The sequence below is a fragment of the Pestalotiopsis fici genome (assembly GCF_000516985.1).
Source record: "Pestalotiopsis fici W106-1 unplaced genomic scaffold PFICI_Scf_3, whole genome shotgun sequence".
NCBI lineage: Eukaryota > Fungi > Ascomycota > Sordariomycetes > Amphisphaeriales > Sporocadaceae > Pestalotiopsis > Pestalotiopsis fici.
Genome location: NW_006917093.1, coordinates 849,959 through 862,560, shown reverse-complemented (window position 1 = coordinate 862,560; position 12,602 = coordinate 849,959). Strand labels below are relative to the sequence as shown.

General features: G+C 51.4%; 4 protein-coding genes across 4 annotated transcripts; 3 read left to right on the top strand and 1 right to left on the bottom strand.

Annotated features, from left to right (window-relative positions):
* Positions 1–1,799: 1,799 nt before the first annotated feature.
* PFICI_04464 (uncharacterized protein) lies at positions 1,800–2,945 on the top strand (the record flags this gene model as incomplete). The annotated part of the gene is made up of 3 exons (XM_007833045.1): positions 1,800–1,980; positions 2,042–2,740; positions 2,791–2,945. 3 exons carry the CDS (start codon positions 1,800–1,802, stop codon positions 2,943–2,945), a joined length of 1,035 nt encoding a protein of 344 aa, XP_007831236.1.
* A 560-nt stretch (positions 2,946–3,505) lies between these two features.
* PFICI_04463 (uncharacterized protein) lies at positions 3,506–6,835 on the bottom strand (the record flags this gene model as incomplete). Its single annotated transcript, XM_007833044.1, has 1 exon — positions 3,506–6,835. One exon carries the CDS (start codon positions 6,833–6,835, stop codon positions 3,506–3,508), a length of 3,330 nt encoding a protein of 1,109 aa, XP_007831235.1.
* A 926-nt stretch (positions 6,836–7,761) lies between these two features.
* On the top strand, positions 7,762–9,678 carry PFICI_04462 (uncharacterized protein; the record flags this gene model as incomplete). The annotated part of the gene is made up of 2 exons (XM_007833043.1): positions 7,762–9,110; positions 9,165–9,678. 2 exons carry the CDS (start codon positions 7,762–7,764, stop codon positions 9,676–9,678), a joined length of 1,863 nt encoding a protein of 620 aa, XP_007831234.1.
* Positions 9,679–9,971: 293 nt separating this feature from the next.
* Positions 9,972–12,427, top strand: PFICI_04461 (uncharacterized protein; the record flags this gene model as incomplete). The annotated part of the gene is made up of 4 exons (XM_007833042.1): positions 9,972–10,802; positions 10,866–11,603; positions 11,757–11,953; positions 12,106–12,427. The coding sequence occupies 4 exons, from the start codon at positions 9,972–9,974 to the stop codon at positions 12,425–12,427; spliced, it is 2,088 nt and encodes a 695-aa protein (XP_007831233.1).
* Between the last annotated feature and the right edge of the window lie 175 nt (positions 12,428–12,602).

Here is a 12,602-nt window from a genome sequence, read left to right as displayed (position 1 = left end):
ATTCGGCACAGGACAACTGCAGGTTAGAGCTGAACACAAGAGGAGGCAGATATAGGAAAACACATACAGGGTTCAATGCTTGGTCGTATACCGAAGTGTCATAACGTCCGCAGCCGCATTGCCAGGATGGGTCATTTGGCGAATGAAATATGGTCCAAGCAATATATTCAGCAAAAGACTCTTGGGAGGATCTCACTACCAATGATGCCAGCTCATGCTTGACATCCCTCGGCATGTGTTCAATTTTTTGACTTTTTCTCTCAACGCATGGCAGAGCTCTAAATGAGCCTTCTACTGTAGTGGATCGCTCCGCCACCCACCCAAGCGGCGACTGCGAAATTGTCCCCGATGCACCACCACATGAATACTGCCAATTGATGACTGCTCGCCTTGCGGCCGAGAGCAATTGTGGACATGATTACGACAACAGACGCAGTGCCGGCATCTGGTTTGCTGGTTCCTCAACGCTATCAGATTTTTCTCTCTCTCTCTCTGCCGTCGGAATAAATCAAAGAGTGTAGAGAAGCTCGTACGGCAAATCATCAACCTTGCTAGCTAACACAAAGAAAGGGTCGGGACAATTATTAATGGCGAGCGGGCTCTCGGCCAGGCAACCGGCATATTTGATCTGCCGAGGAGATGAGAATGGCCGTTGCTCTTGATGATATCTGTACCATTGACAAAGACATGTAGCTTTCTTGCTGTCTCTTAGCTTGTCAACAACTGCACCTACAAACGCCCTCTGCCTGTAACGTAGATAGTTGTTTAAACATATCATGTTGCAGTACAAGAACCGGTCGCAATATCATATAAAGTTCCACGGGAATAGCCCGCTCAGGGATGGCTATAATGGGTTATAAATTTGCAAAGTAAACAATATCATCGGTCTCTTTGATCGACAGGGCTGGAGTGGAAATCAGCAGGCAGATCAGAGAGATCCTTGGGATCGCTGTTGCGAATCCGATCGGTAATCGGAATGAATGCAACGGTAGATTGTGTATGGATTAGACGAGGCCAGACTCACCAGATGACTCGGCAATGAATACCTCTTTTATCATCTTCCCTGGCATATCCCAATTGCAACCTTGAATACCCCGGTCCACTGTCAGTCACGCACACGGTTGCCAAGCAGTTGAGGTACTCCCAGTGCCAGCAAGAAGAGCCAGGCTCGCCAGGCTTGCCAGGGTCAACCTCCAGGCTTGCAGACTGAAAAAAGAAAGGTCGAGTGCACTAAACCAAAGGTAGCGGACGGACCTGGCCAATCACCCCACCTTTGACGTATGATCGATCATAGTGCCTTCAAACCCAAGCCGAGACTGCTGACTTTTGTGTAAACACCAGGAAGTCGAGACTCAATAACGCTGGAATCACGTTCACATCTCTCCACATCGTCTAATTCCCAAGTAAACATCCACACACACACACACACATGCCCCTACGAGAAGCGAGTCAGACGAAGCTCCATCAGTTGACTGTCGTCGTATGTCCTGATTCGATGCGGCACTACGATTCCAGGATGTCATAATCGGCGCCAGCTCTTTCTTCCCCCGCAGTTCCCTTGTCCCACATGAGCTTTCGGCCGACAAAGCTGCTGCTTGACACCTATCAAGGGTACCATTTGTAGCTGTCTTGCAGCAACCCGACAACAGCCGTGCCGTCTTTAACCCATTCAGCCTCGCATAGTGCATGCTGCAACACACTGCAACACTGCCTAATACATTTATTCTCACCTAGTGTGCTTACCACGACCTGGTATTCACAACATCTTCGGCCTTCGTGACTCTTCCAGGAGCGCCTCGATGGCTCCCGACCTCAACTCCCTACCTCCATCAACACATTCTAGAAACATGAACTCATCAGGTACAAACGGCGATAGCCCTACGCCCTTGGGAGGCGGCACAGACTCCCCTCCGTCTGCTTCCCGCTCGCAATCCATCTCTCTACAGGCAGCAGCTACAATGAACGCCGGACTCCAGCGACGTAAGTCTTTGCTTCTTAGGAATCCTTGCATCCCTCGTCTCTGAACATGTCTGCTACATAGGATCCTCGAGTAGCTCTGTTACACGAAATCAGCAATCCCCCGCCGGCCGCAGACGATCTACCGTTCTCATGAATCTCCAATTCAACGATCCTAGCCTTCCTGCCCCGGGTGAAATGCAAGAAGGACCCGGCGGCGTCAGTGGCAGTGGTGTCAGCACCGCCAGTCCTCGACCGCTATCCGGTTCCCCCCTCCTGGCTGCCCGCGATCCACACCACAATCGCGCGCCGAGTCTTGGAGAACTACATCAGGAGCTCGAGGCCGAGCAAGAAGCTCAGGTGAACCGATTGCTGCAAATGATTCGCCGCCAGCAGCTCGAGCTTCAGCAGCTTCAATCGACTCAGGGCCAGAACCAAAGCGCTGTAGCTGCTGATGATTCTACCCCTGCTTCAGAACGCTCTGCCTCTGGTGTACCTTCCGGAGTGGCCACGAACCAGGGAACTGGAACTTCCTCTGTTTCTACTCCTCGGTCACCTATTCTACCCCGTGGTTCATTTGACATTGGAAGACCCGATCTGCGGACGTCGGGCACTTCAAGTCGACGCACATCGTCCACCCGCTTGAGATCTGGTTCGATAAGTGGCGGTGACATTAGCGATCCCTCGCTCCTGAGTGGCCGTGATGAAAGTGCCTTTTATCAGGCAGAAACACAGTCGCTTGTCAGGGAGAATCAAATGCTGCGACATCGAATTAGAGAACTTGGTAAGAGATTGATTCTACTTTACACACATGCTCCTCTAACATGTATTTAGAGCGGCAACTGAATGAGGCGCAAACAACCTCAACCATAACGAGAGAACCTGCGCAACCATCTCAGCTTCTACAGTCCCAGTCAGTATCTGAAGAGGCGGTAGGCGGCGCTACACCAACAGCACCTGTCACAGCCTCTGCTCCGAAAGAAGAGTAGATTATGGAGGCCTCAAGATGTTCTTCTGATTTTCACATGACACCCTCTCGACGGGTATTGTAGAACACGGCATAGTCAATATGCAATGTGCCATTATTTGTATCTATTAGCGTGCCAAAATTTGGCCGAGACTCCAAAGCAAGGGATGATGCCAGCCATTGAGGGGTCCGCGAGTCACATCACTACTATTGCTTCACACAACCTATAAGAAGACAATGAGTACTGTCTAGCTAGGGATGATGAAACTTAAAAAGCGTTCATGGGGCTGTCTCGAGTGCCACGTCTCACATTCCAATCTTAGAATAGAAGCAGCGCATTACTTGGCTTGCACATCAGTAAGAGCCATGAAAGCATGCTTGATAAACAAGAAAAAATACCAAAAAATTCTACATGGTAATATCTACAAGTCGTGGGGCTTTCCTAAATCTATGGGAGCAGGCGCCCAACCCAATTCTATGTGGTGGTGGTAGATACAATTCTTGATACAGTAGAAATATATACAAAGCATCGCCTTCGTGCCCGTCATGCCTCTTGACTTCTTCCTGGAGTTGCAACACAGATTACGAGCTCCTATCGAGGGACGTTATTGCCCCGGGAATCGACAAATCATCCTCGTCCGCACCCTTGACGCCATCGAGCTCGGGTCCAGAGTGTTCATCGTATTCGGCACCTTCGTCCGGATACATGGCATACTCTTGATTGTCTTCATCGGCCGGCAACGGCGTGTCATCGCCCAAGATCTGCTGCTCCAAAGGCGAACCGTTGCTGCGCATGCTGATAATGGCCCTGTAGCACCTGGGGCAGTCGGCGCGGATGCGCTTCATGATTTGGGACGTTTCGGCCGACCACGGCGCCATCTTGTCCAGCTCGCTGTAGCCCTTGGCTAGGTAGTAGAGCGTGTGCGAGACGGGACGAAGATAACGCGGCCAGCTGCCCTTGCGCCGCAAGTCCAGCGGGATCAGATTCTTCATGGGGGCTCCCCTACGCGCCGAGGCCCAACCGGTCCAATTGGGCATGAGCCATTTTTCGCAGGCATCAAAGGCCTCCTTGTAGAGATGGCACTGAATCAGGCCCTGGATATGCAAGTTCCAGTTCTTGGAATCAATTTCGAAGCCCGCACTCCTGACCTTGGCAAACAGCCGCTGCAGGGATACACCGTCGCCTTGTTCGATGTACATTGTCTGCATGGCCTTGATACCATCGTTTAGAATGTACCGAAAGCGAGTAGAGATCTTCTTGCTGTTGGTGAAACCGGCGACCCATTCTGCTGAAAGACCGCCTTTTTGAGCGAGAGCAAATGCCGTATCCCAAGTGCGTTGCAAAGCCTCGTATCGTTTCTCCGATACGTCTGCCCACATGATACTGTTTAGCATCTGGATGGGCAGTGGTTCCGAGGAATTGGCATCTCCGTAGGCGACGTAACGATATAGACGGACAAGTTCTTCCACCTTTGCGAAGTCCCTCATTTGCGTGCAGAGGTACACGATTCTGCTGAAGTGATAGGCCTTGACATCTTGTTGAAGGAGGCTACTTGGCGTGTATGATTGTGTCGGCGATCGAGACGGGTCTGAAGGGCTCATCTCTGCGTGCCGAATGCCATATACCTTGTAGAATCGACGCAAAGCGGCACCCAGTAGTGTCTGTTGTGAATGACCTGCTCTGCGCTTGTGTGGTAAGTGTGACCACTGATTGAAAGCAGTCATTAGGGAAACTAGACTGTCCGCCGACTCTTGGAACCCGGTTTTTTGCATCATCTTGTGCATCCTTACAGCCAGGTCACCTTCGCCGGTCTTAATGAAGGCTCCCATGACGGTATGAAAGTGCCCTTCATTCACTTCAAACGCGCCATCCTTGACAGCGACAGCCAGCAAATGCAGCGCGTGTTGAGGCTGCCTGCAGAGTGAGAGACCCGTCAGGAGTTCCTGATATGTGTACTCGTTGTAGGGCACGTCCATATCCGTCATGCGATTCAAGAGTCGGTTGATACCAACAAGATTGCGCCGTAGAGCGAAGGCATTCAAAATCCTGTTCCAGAGACGTGGTTCCCTCAAGCCCTTCATAGCAGCACGTGCGCACAAGTCTTCTGCTTCTCGGAATAGGTCATTCTGGCAGTACGCCTCAACCAAGCTGCCAAGTATAGCAGTGTCGTTGGTTGGAATGTTTTCCCGACGAGCACGGCGGTAAATATCAATAGTGAAGCCAAGATCACCCCTTTCCGCAGCCATATACATCAAAGTCCCCACGCTGACTCTGTCCAAGCCCCCCAGGCTTTCGTGAAGCTTCTCAAAGGTTGCAATCGCACCTTCATAGTCGCCAGCTTTGGCATATGCATTAAGCAGAATGCACCAGCAATGGCGGTTAGGCTCCAGACGAAATCTGGTGGAAATTTCATCGAAAATTTTCTGGGCTTCAAGTGGCTCCCCACGGACCGCATGTACCTGGAGAAGATGTGCAAATGTATCACCACCTTTCTGAACATGGATCTCTCCATGAGTTTTGATGTAGTCTTGCCACAGCTTGTAAACCTGCTTCTTGTCCCCGGTCGATGCATAGAATCCGAGATTCATTTGATAGGCGCGCTTTGAAGGTGTCTGATGGAAAGTGAACCAATCACCCCAAAGCATTTCCATGCCAGGAAACTTGTCTTGTGGTTGAAGCATTCCCTGGTAGGCGCGAAAAACCACATGGAGTGCATCCTGGCTTGGGCAGGATTGTGGAAGGTCTCTATAGAGCTTGTATACTTGAGTCAACAAGAACTTGCGCGTTTTTGGTGAGTTTGATGAGCGGCGTATGAATCTTTCATATGCATCTGGATCATTTGTCATACGCAGCAAAGTCAGGACTTGGCCGTCTGGACACACTTCCAACGCACACCGAACGAGCAGCTTCTTCAATGACGTGACGCCGCTGAGGCTTCGAGCTTTTTTGAGTTGTGCCCCTAGTTCAATGGCAATATCCCCCAGGCGAGAAACGGAGCCTACACGGTGCAGATCTTGAGGTATTGCGTCAAGATCCAGGCGTGCAGTTATTTTGTCGTGAATTCTCCATATGCTATACACAAGATCTTTTGAGGAGCTTCTTAGTGCAGCTGCGAGCATGAGATCAAATGCATCTACAAGTGACGACTGATCCATGGTGGAGTTCTCCAATCCCTTTTCGAAGATGACCTTTGCCTGCTCAGTGTTTTGCAAGATGAGTTCAGCCTCGAGCCCAGCTACAAATAAGGAGCCATCCCACTGGCTCGGTTCAATCTGTTGGAACAGCTCTGATATCTTCCACGAGTCTGTGGCACGTTTCGTTCTCGACAAAAAGACCAATACCTGGTCTAGATATTGCTGTTTCGCAGCATCTTCAAGCGAAGTGTACTGATGCCAGAGTTGATCAGCATCCTCGGGGTCGTCCAAAAGCAGCAGCCTCTTTAGTTCTTCGACATGATTTTCCTGATGCTCTTTTGAAATATTGCCTGCTTCAGTCTGTGCAGCCTCGGTTGGGGAAGCAGAAGCTGAAGAGCTATACAAGCGAGGACTGACTCTAGCGAAGGTCGAAACGGGTCTATTGATATCATGACGATCGGAAGGGACCGGGCTGAAGCGGCGCAAAAATGCCAGAGATCCAGTCGGATAGAGAAAATCCAGCAAGAAGGTAGAAGCGCGCAGTGCGGGATGTCTCGGGTCGACATTTGTACCAGTAGAGGAAGAGGCAGCGTCTAGGTTGGGATCGAAAACACCATGCATCAAGACCTGCCAAGCACTCGTGATTTCGACATCAGCAGCACCATGCTGCCAAAAGGCCGTGTGGAGCTGTCTCCTGCTTCTGAACGACTTGCGGGCGCTGGGAAGGACTCGCTGTAGGCCGCATGGTTCGAGGCTCGCCGCTGTCTTCTCCAGCATTGGAGAAGCTATGTAGCAGGTCGCCACCTTTGCCGTAAATGTGTCGGAGGCAATCTTGGTTGTTTGTGAGAGGGTGAGAAGAGAATGCGTTTGGTGTTGAGGAGGAAACCGTCATGGCAATTTTGGACCTGAGAGAGAGGGTAAGAAACGTCAATCGCGAACAAATATATCTGCAGGGTCGATCGACAGCACTAACAACCAATCATGATGTGCGCCAATGGTAAATTCTAATATGACGATGGTAGAAAAGACCTTTCATCAGACTCGCATTTGGCTCCGAAGAGTCTCTGGCTTGCTCAAACGCCTTCAGGCGGTGGACGCGGTGAGCAGCTTTGGTTCCGGCGATAAAATTGTAGTAGTGGCGCGGAAGCACTTTGAAGGAATCATTGATTTTCTTTTGGCCGGAGTGGGCTTGGTCGCACCGACAAGGCCGATGTCGAACGGTTCCAGCTCTAGGTGCCATTACCTGATTCGAGCCCCCCGGGGCAGGCTTGCAGGGCTTGCTACCTGAGCACAGTTAGACCCTTGCGCTGAACCCGTCACTATGGCCCACCTATCAAAGCCCAGTAACCTTAGGAGCGGCCTAGCACAGATATAGTGCTGGAGAGACACACCTGGCGCTTTTGCTGTCTAGAGCTCTGCCAGTTGTCTGCCAGGCATCCCACTTTATCCACGACAAGCTCACCCAAAGGACGGAATTTTGGATTGAGGTCAAGTCATCAACCCCACCAACGCCTAGGGTGATGTGACTTGCGAGTTGACAACTGCGCACACGTACCCGACCTCAAGCTCGACAGCTTGCAACATATCAATTGTCCATCTTGCCGAATTCCTCGGGCGGACAATTTACAGCTTTGACCCCCTATCGTGACGAGTTCATCCTGTTCCTACCTGGGCCAGCAGAATTGCGAGCCTAATTGACCATCATGGACATCACCAACTTCGTCGTGTCCGCCAGGAACCAGGCGCTCCTCTACGGAGATTACTCCACCTACCACAAGCAACTGGCGAAGAAGCTTTTGAGCTGTCGTAAGAGACTGAATATCTCAGTAAAGAGCCGTGGAAAGTTCAACAAGAAGGGCGACTACAGCGAAGTCACCTCTGAGCGCATTGCCGAGGATCATGCCTACCTACACCTCATCCTGCTAACAGCTGAGCGCGACTGGGCCCACGCCATGGAGCTGAAGGCTGTTCACTCGACAGATGCCAAGGGCATCGCCGGCCGGACCCGCATACACATCATCTCAAGACTCAACAAGGCAGCACGCATCGCCGATCGTCTTGTCGACTTGTTGTCCGCCAGCAGTGCCACGGGCGCCAATAATGTTGACCAGCTCGAAGCCAAGGCTTACGCCGCCCTGCTCAGGGGCGCTGAGAATTTTGAGAGACACAACTGGGAGCAATGTTTAAAGAGTTACGCGGTTGCGCGCATAATATATAGCGCCCTGAGCTCGGTCAAGAGTCCCGACACAGTCAAGGACTTACTATCCGAGACCATCGATCCATCCATCCGTTACGCTGCCTATCAGCTCAAGATTCCCCGGACACAAGCCATCCCGACAATTGCCAGGAAGGCTTTCCCATCAGATAGCGCACTGACAGAGCAAGTCAACACACTGGACTCGTCCCTACTGAAGCAGAGTGGTGCAGATGCGCAGAAGGATCAGGCTGGTGCTTCGAGCGCACCGCAGACAATCGATTGGAGATCGAGAAAGGTCAAAATTGAGGATGCTGCTATTGCTGTGGCTCTCGCATCAACCGAAGCTGCGACCGCGCGACTCGCCGAAAGACTGGCTTCGTCTGATGTCGTCCTACCCAAGGAAATGGCTGCAGCTTACGACGAAGTTCTCATTGCCAGTCAAGATGCTGCAGATGTGACCAAACATGCAATTGACGAGTTGAAGGAAGAAGGTGTGTCGCAAAACGACCCGCGGACACAAAGCCTGCAAATCACTAGAACGGCGGTCAACTACCAAATGATCAGCTGGAGAATCGGACGTAACCGTGTATTGAGCGGTGACCATGATGGCGCTTTGCTGGATTCTGCGCCCAACACGACCCGGAAGGCCAAGAAAGAGACAGAAAAGGAGGCAAGTGCTAAAAAACCAAAGCACGAAGCGCCGGGTCGACAGATTGCCCGCCTCAAGGAAAAGGTCGTTCTGTACGACGCAACACTGCAGAGTCTGGATTCCATCAAAGAACTACCTGGTGTCGCTGCAGACGAAGATCTCCAGAAACAGCTAGATGCGACCTACAAGTACTTTCATGCTCTAAAGTAAGCCTGAGAACTCCTCCTGGTGCATATATCACTTACTGACCACGTTACCAGATCCCTGTCCATAGCCCGGTCTCATTCGCTTGCAGGAAATTCTGTCAATGCATTGGCCCTGATCAAGTTTGCGCTCAATGAGTGCGAGCTCTCGGCGGCAGTCTTGGCCGATCAAATGTCAACCGCGGAAGATGGAGCACCACTGAATATCGAAGTTCGCAACAGTGATGTGCAATTCTTGTCCAACCTGTTGAAGGGTGAATTACAGCGCAGCCGGGCGCTTGTTGAGATCGACAACATCAAGGCGAAATCGCAGTCTACAGGGGCCAAGTCAAACCCTCCTCTGGTACACCGACTGTTTGAGTATCCGGCCGAAGGTGCTGATTTGGAAAACTTGGTTTCTTATCCACCAAAGATGGAGCCAATTCCTGTCAAGCCTCTGTTCTTTGATGTTGCCTGGAACTACATTGATTACCCAGGCCAGGCACCTGCTGCCGCTCCAAAACAGGAAGCACAAGAAACAGAGCAAGCAACTCCAAAGAAGAAGGGATGGTTTGGCTTTGGTCGTGGCTAAGAATTGCCTCGTAGTTCCAATTCAGTCTAGATATTAGCGGTCACGAGTCCAACAGGACATAATCAAACAACCAAAGCTTCAACCAATATAATTTATCAATCACAGTAGCCCTTCCTAGGTGAGTCAGTCTTTTAATAGCGTGCATGTGGCGTCCTTGATAGGGAGAGCAGCTTGAGGAATGGACAGTCTCAAGCAAATTGTCATCCCTAGCTAGAGTTTTGATAAACTCAAGGTTGTGGCATTTGACCATGTCTGCAAGCATAACCTCTACTACATGACATTGACGACACAACATGCGAGGCCACAGATCATCTAGCAGCACATCACGCTTAATTGATGGCGATACCCATTCTATCCCAACTACGCCAGCATGCGACGGAGAGGTAGACCTATCAGCCAGTTCGTCTACTCCTCCGACTTATGCCGAGAAAATCGACGCAGAGCAGGGCCCAAGGTGCAGTGAAAGCCCTGGAAAGCCCCTATCCACCATTCTCTTATGCTGGCTGGCTGTAATCGTGCTGGCGGGCATATTCGGCGGCTCCCTGAGCTGTGAACAAAAGCTTTTCGACTATGGCACTTACTACGGAGTTTTGGAGGACATGAAGACGATGCCAAATGCCAACTTGATCAACGAGAGCGAGCTTAATATGGAAACGCTCGTAGCTGCGGAGAGACCCGTTGTTCGCCAATACTATTTCGACATTAGCCATGCCCTCGCCGCCCCAGATGGCTTTCAGAAGCCCATGATTCTCGTGAATGGGCAATCGCCCGGCCCCTTGATCGAGGCCAACATTGGCGACACGATACGCGTACAAGTCAACAATATGATGACGAACCTCAGTACCACCATCCACTGGCATGGCATCAACCAGTATGGATCGGCATGGATGGATGGTGTCGCGGGTGTTTCTCAGTGCGGGATTCCGCCTGGGGAGAATTTTACATACGAATTTGTCGTCAAGAACCAAAGGGGAACATTCTGGTGGCATGCCCATCTAGGCGTGCAATATACAGATGGCGTTTACGGACCAATTGTCATTAGAGACCCAGATGAGAAGTTACCAAAAACGGATGGAGAGAGGATCATCTTTGTTGGGGACTTGTACCATACTTATGGATCTGTAGTGGGTTTTTATCCGAGATGGCCCTCGGAGCTACTCGCAGAATCATGCTGATCCCGGTGACAGCTACTTGCGAGTTACTTGAACTCTACCTCGAAATGGGTTCCCTACGAGTCTGGGGTTGAGCCACTGCCTGACAACATCCTCCTCAACGGACAACACACCTGCAATTGCTCTGTCACCTCGACGACATATCCGCCAGACCCAGCGATACCATTTTTAACCAATTGCACCAATGGACAGCTCTACCGTACCAGTGTTCAAAAGGACCAAAGAGTCCGTCTACGATTAATCAACAGTTCCTCGTTCCTAAGCTACTGGTTCAGCGTTGACAGCCATACGCTCTCGATTGTCGAGCTGGACGGCGTCGAGATTGAGCCCATCAGCGCGCGGGGCGTCTATCTCAACATTGGCCAGCGTGTGTCCGTTATTCTAGTAGCGGACCAGAGGTCGGGCAACTACTACATGCGAGCCACCCTGCCGCAGACTTGCTTCCTGCCGTATGCGCCGTACGTGTCTGCCGCGCTCGAGAGCACGGGATATGCTGCCCGAGGCATCCTATCGTATGCCGGCACCGATCCTGATGCTGAGCCTATAGGGATCAGGGGCAATGTCTCCAATCCGTACGGTGTCGAGAACAATGGTGTGAGAGGCGACGTATGGGAAGGGTGCGATGATATGCCGTTTGACATGCCCAAACCCATGAGGAAAATGGAGGCCATGGAGCTGGGAGAGAGAAATTATCACTACATTGAATACGCATTCAGACAAGCGCAAGATGTAAACCGAATCTTTATCAACAAGGTGAGTAGATTATACCGACATTTGTCCACCTTTTGCGGACAGTTCTTGGCCGCCTAGAGAGCCAACTGTTTTCGATACTCGAAAGACCATCCAGACTCATAATCACGACCACAAAGACCACAGCTAATATGTTGCGTTGACAAATTCTTCCAGACGGCGTACTCGCCTCTCGAACATAATGCCACGATATGGAAAGCAGTCGACCAGGACTTTGACGTGAGCAAGGAGGGCTCATATCACAGCTGGGACTTTGGCCTGAACCAGCAAGTCCTCCTCATCCCCGAGGCGGACAAGGGTGCTCAAATTGTCATCAACTCGAAAGATGTAATGGAACACCCCTGGCACATGCAGTATGTCCTTTTTATTTATTTGTCCTGCCCTAGTTCCCACCCTGCCACACACGCCATATCGACAAGCCAGCATTTGTGCCGCGAAGCTCGAACAACTTACCAGCCAAGATGAAAGAAGTAAGAGGACTAACAGTGAGACAAAACGAAAATAGCGGCCACACTTTTCAGATCGTAGGCTGGGGCCCGGGCGAATACGGCGCCCGTCCCGACAATGGCACCCGCTGGAACCTCGAGAACCCCATGCGGCGCGACACGGTGACGGTGCCGGCGCAGAGCCACGTGGTCCTGCGCTTCGCCGCCGATAACCCGGGCCTCTGGGCCCTGCACTGCCACGTCGCCTGGCACATGGAGGGCGGCATGCTCGTCTCCATGGCCGAGCGGCCCGCCGACCTTGCCGACATGGTCCGCGGGATGGATCCCCTTGTGCGCGAGCAGAGTATGGCTTTTTGTGGATGGGCCGGCTTGTCGTCTTGATACTGGTTTGTTGATGACGGGGGACCTTTCAAGCGATGTCGTCATGTGCTTGAAAGACACGGTATTTTACTGCCCTTCTTTTTTAGGATGCAAGGGAATGAAAGTTTACTATCTATAATGAAAGAATGTTCTTGCCCATTGCTATTACAGAGTTGATTGGCATGCTGACATTGCC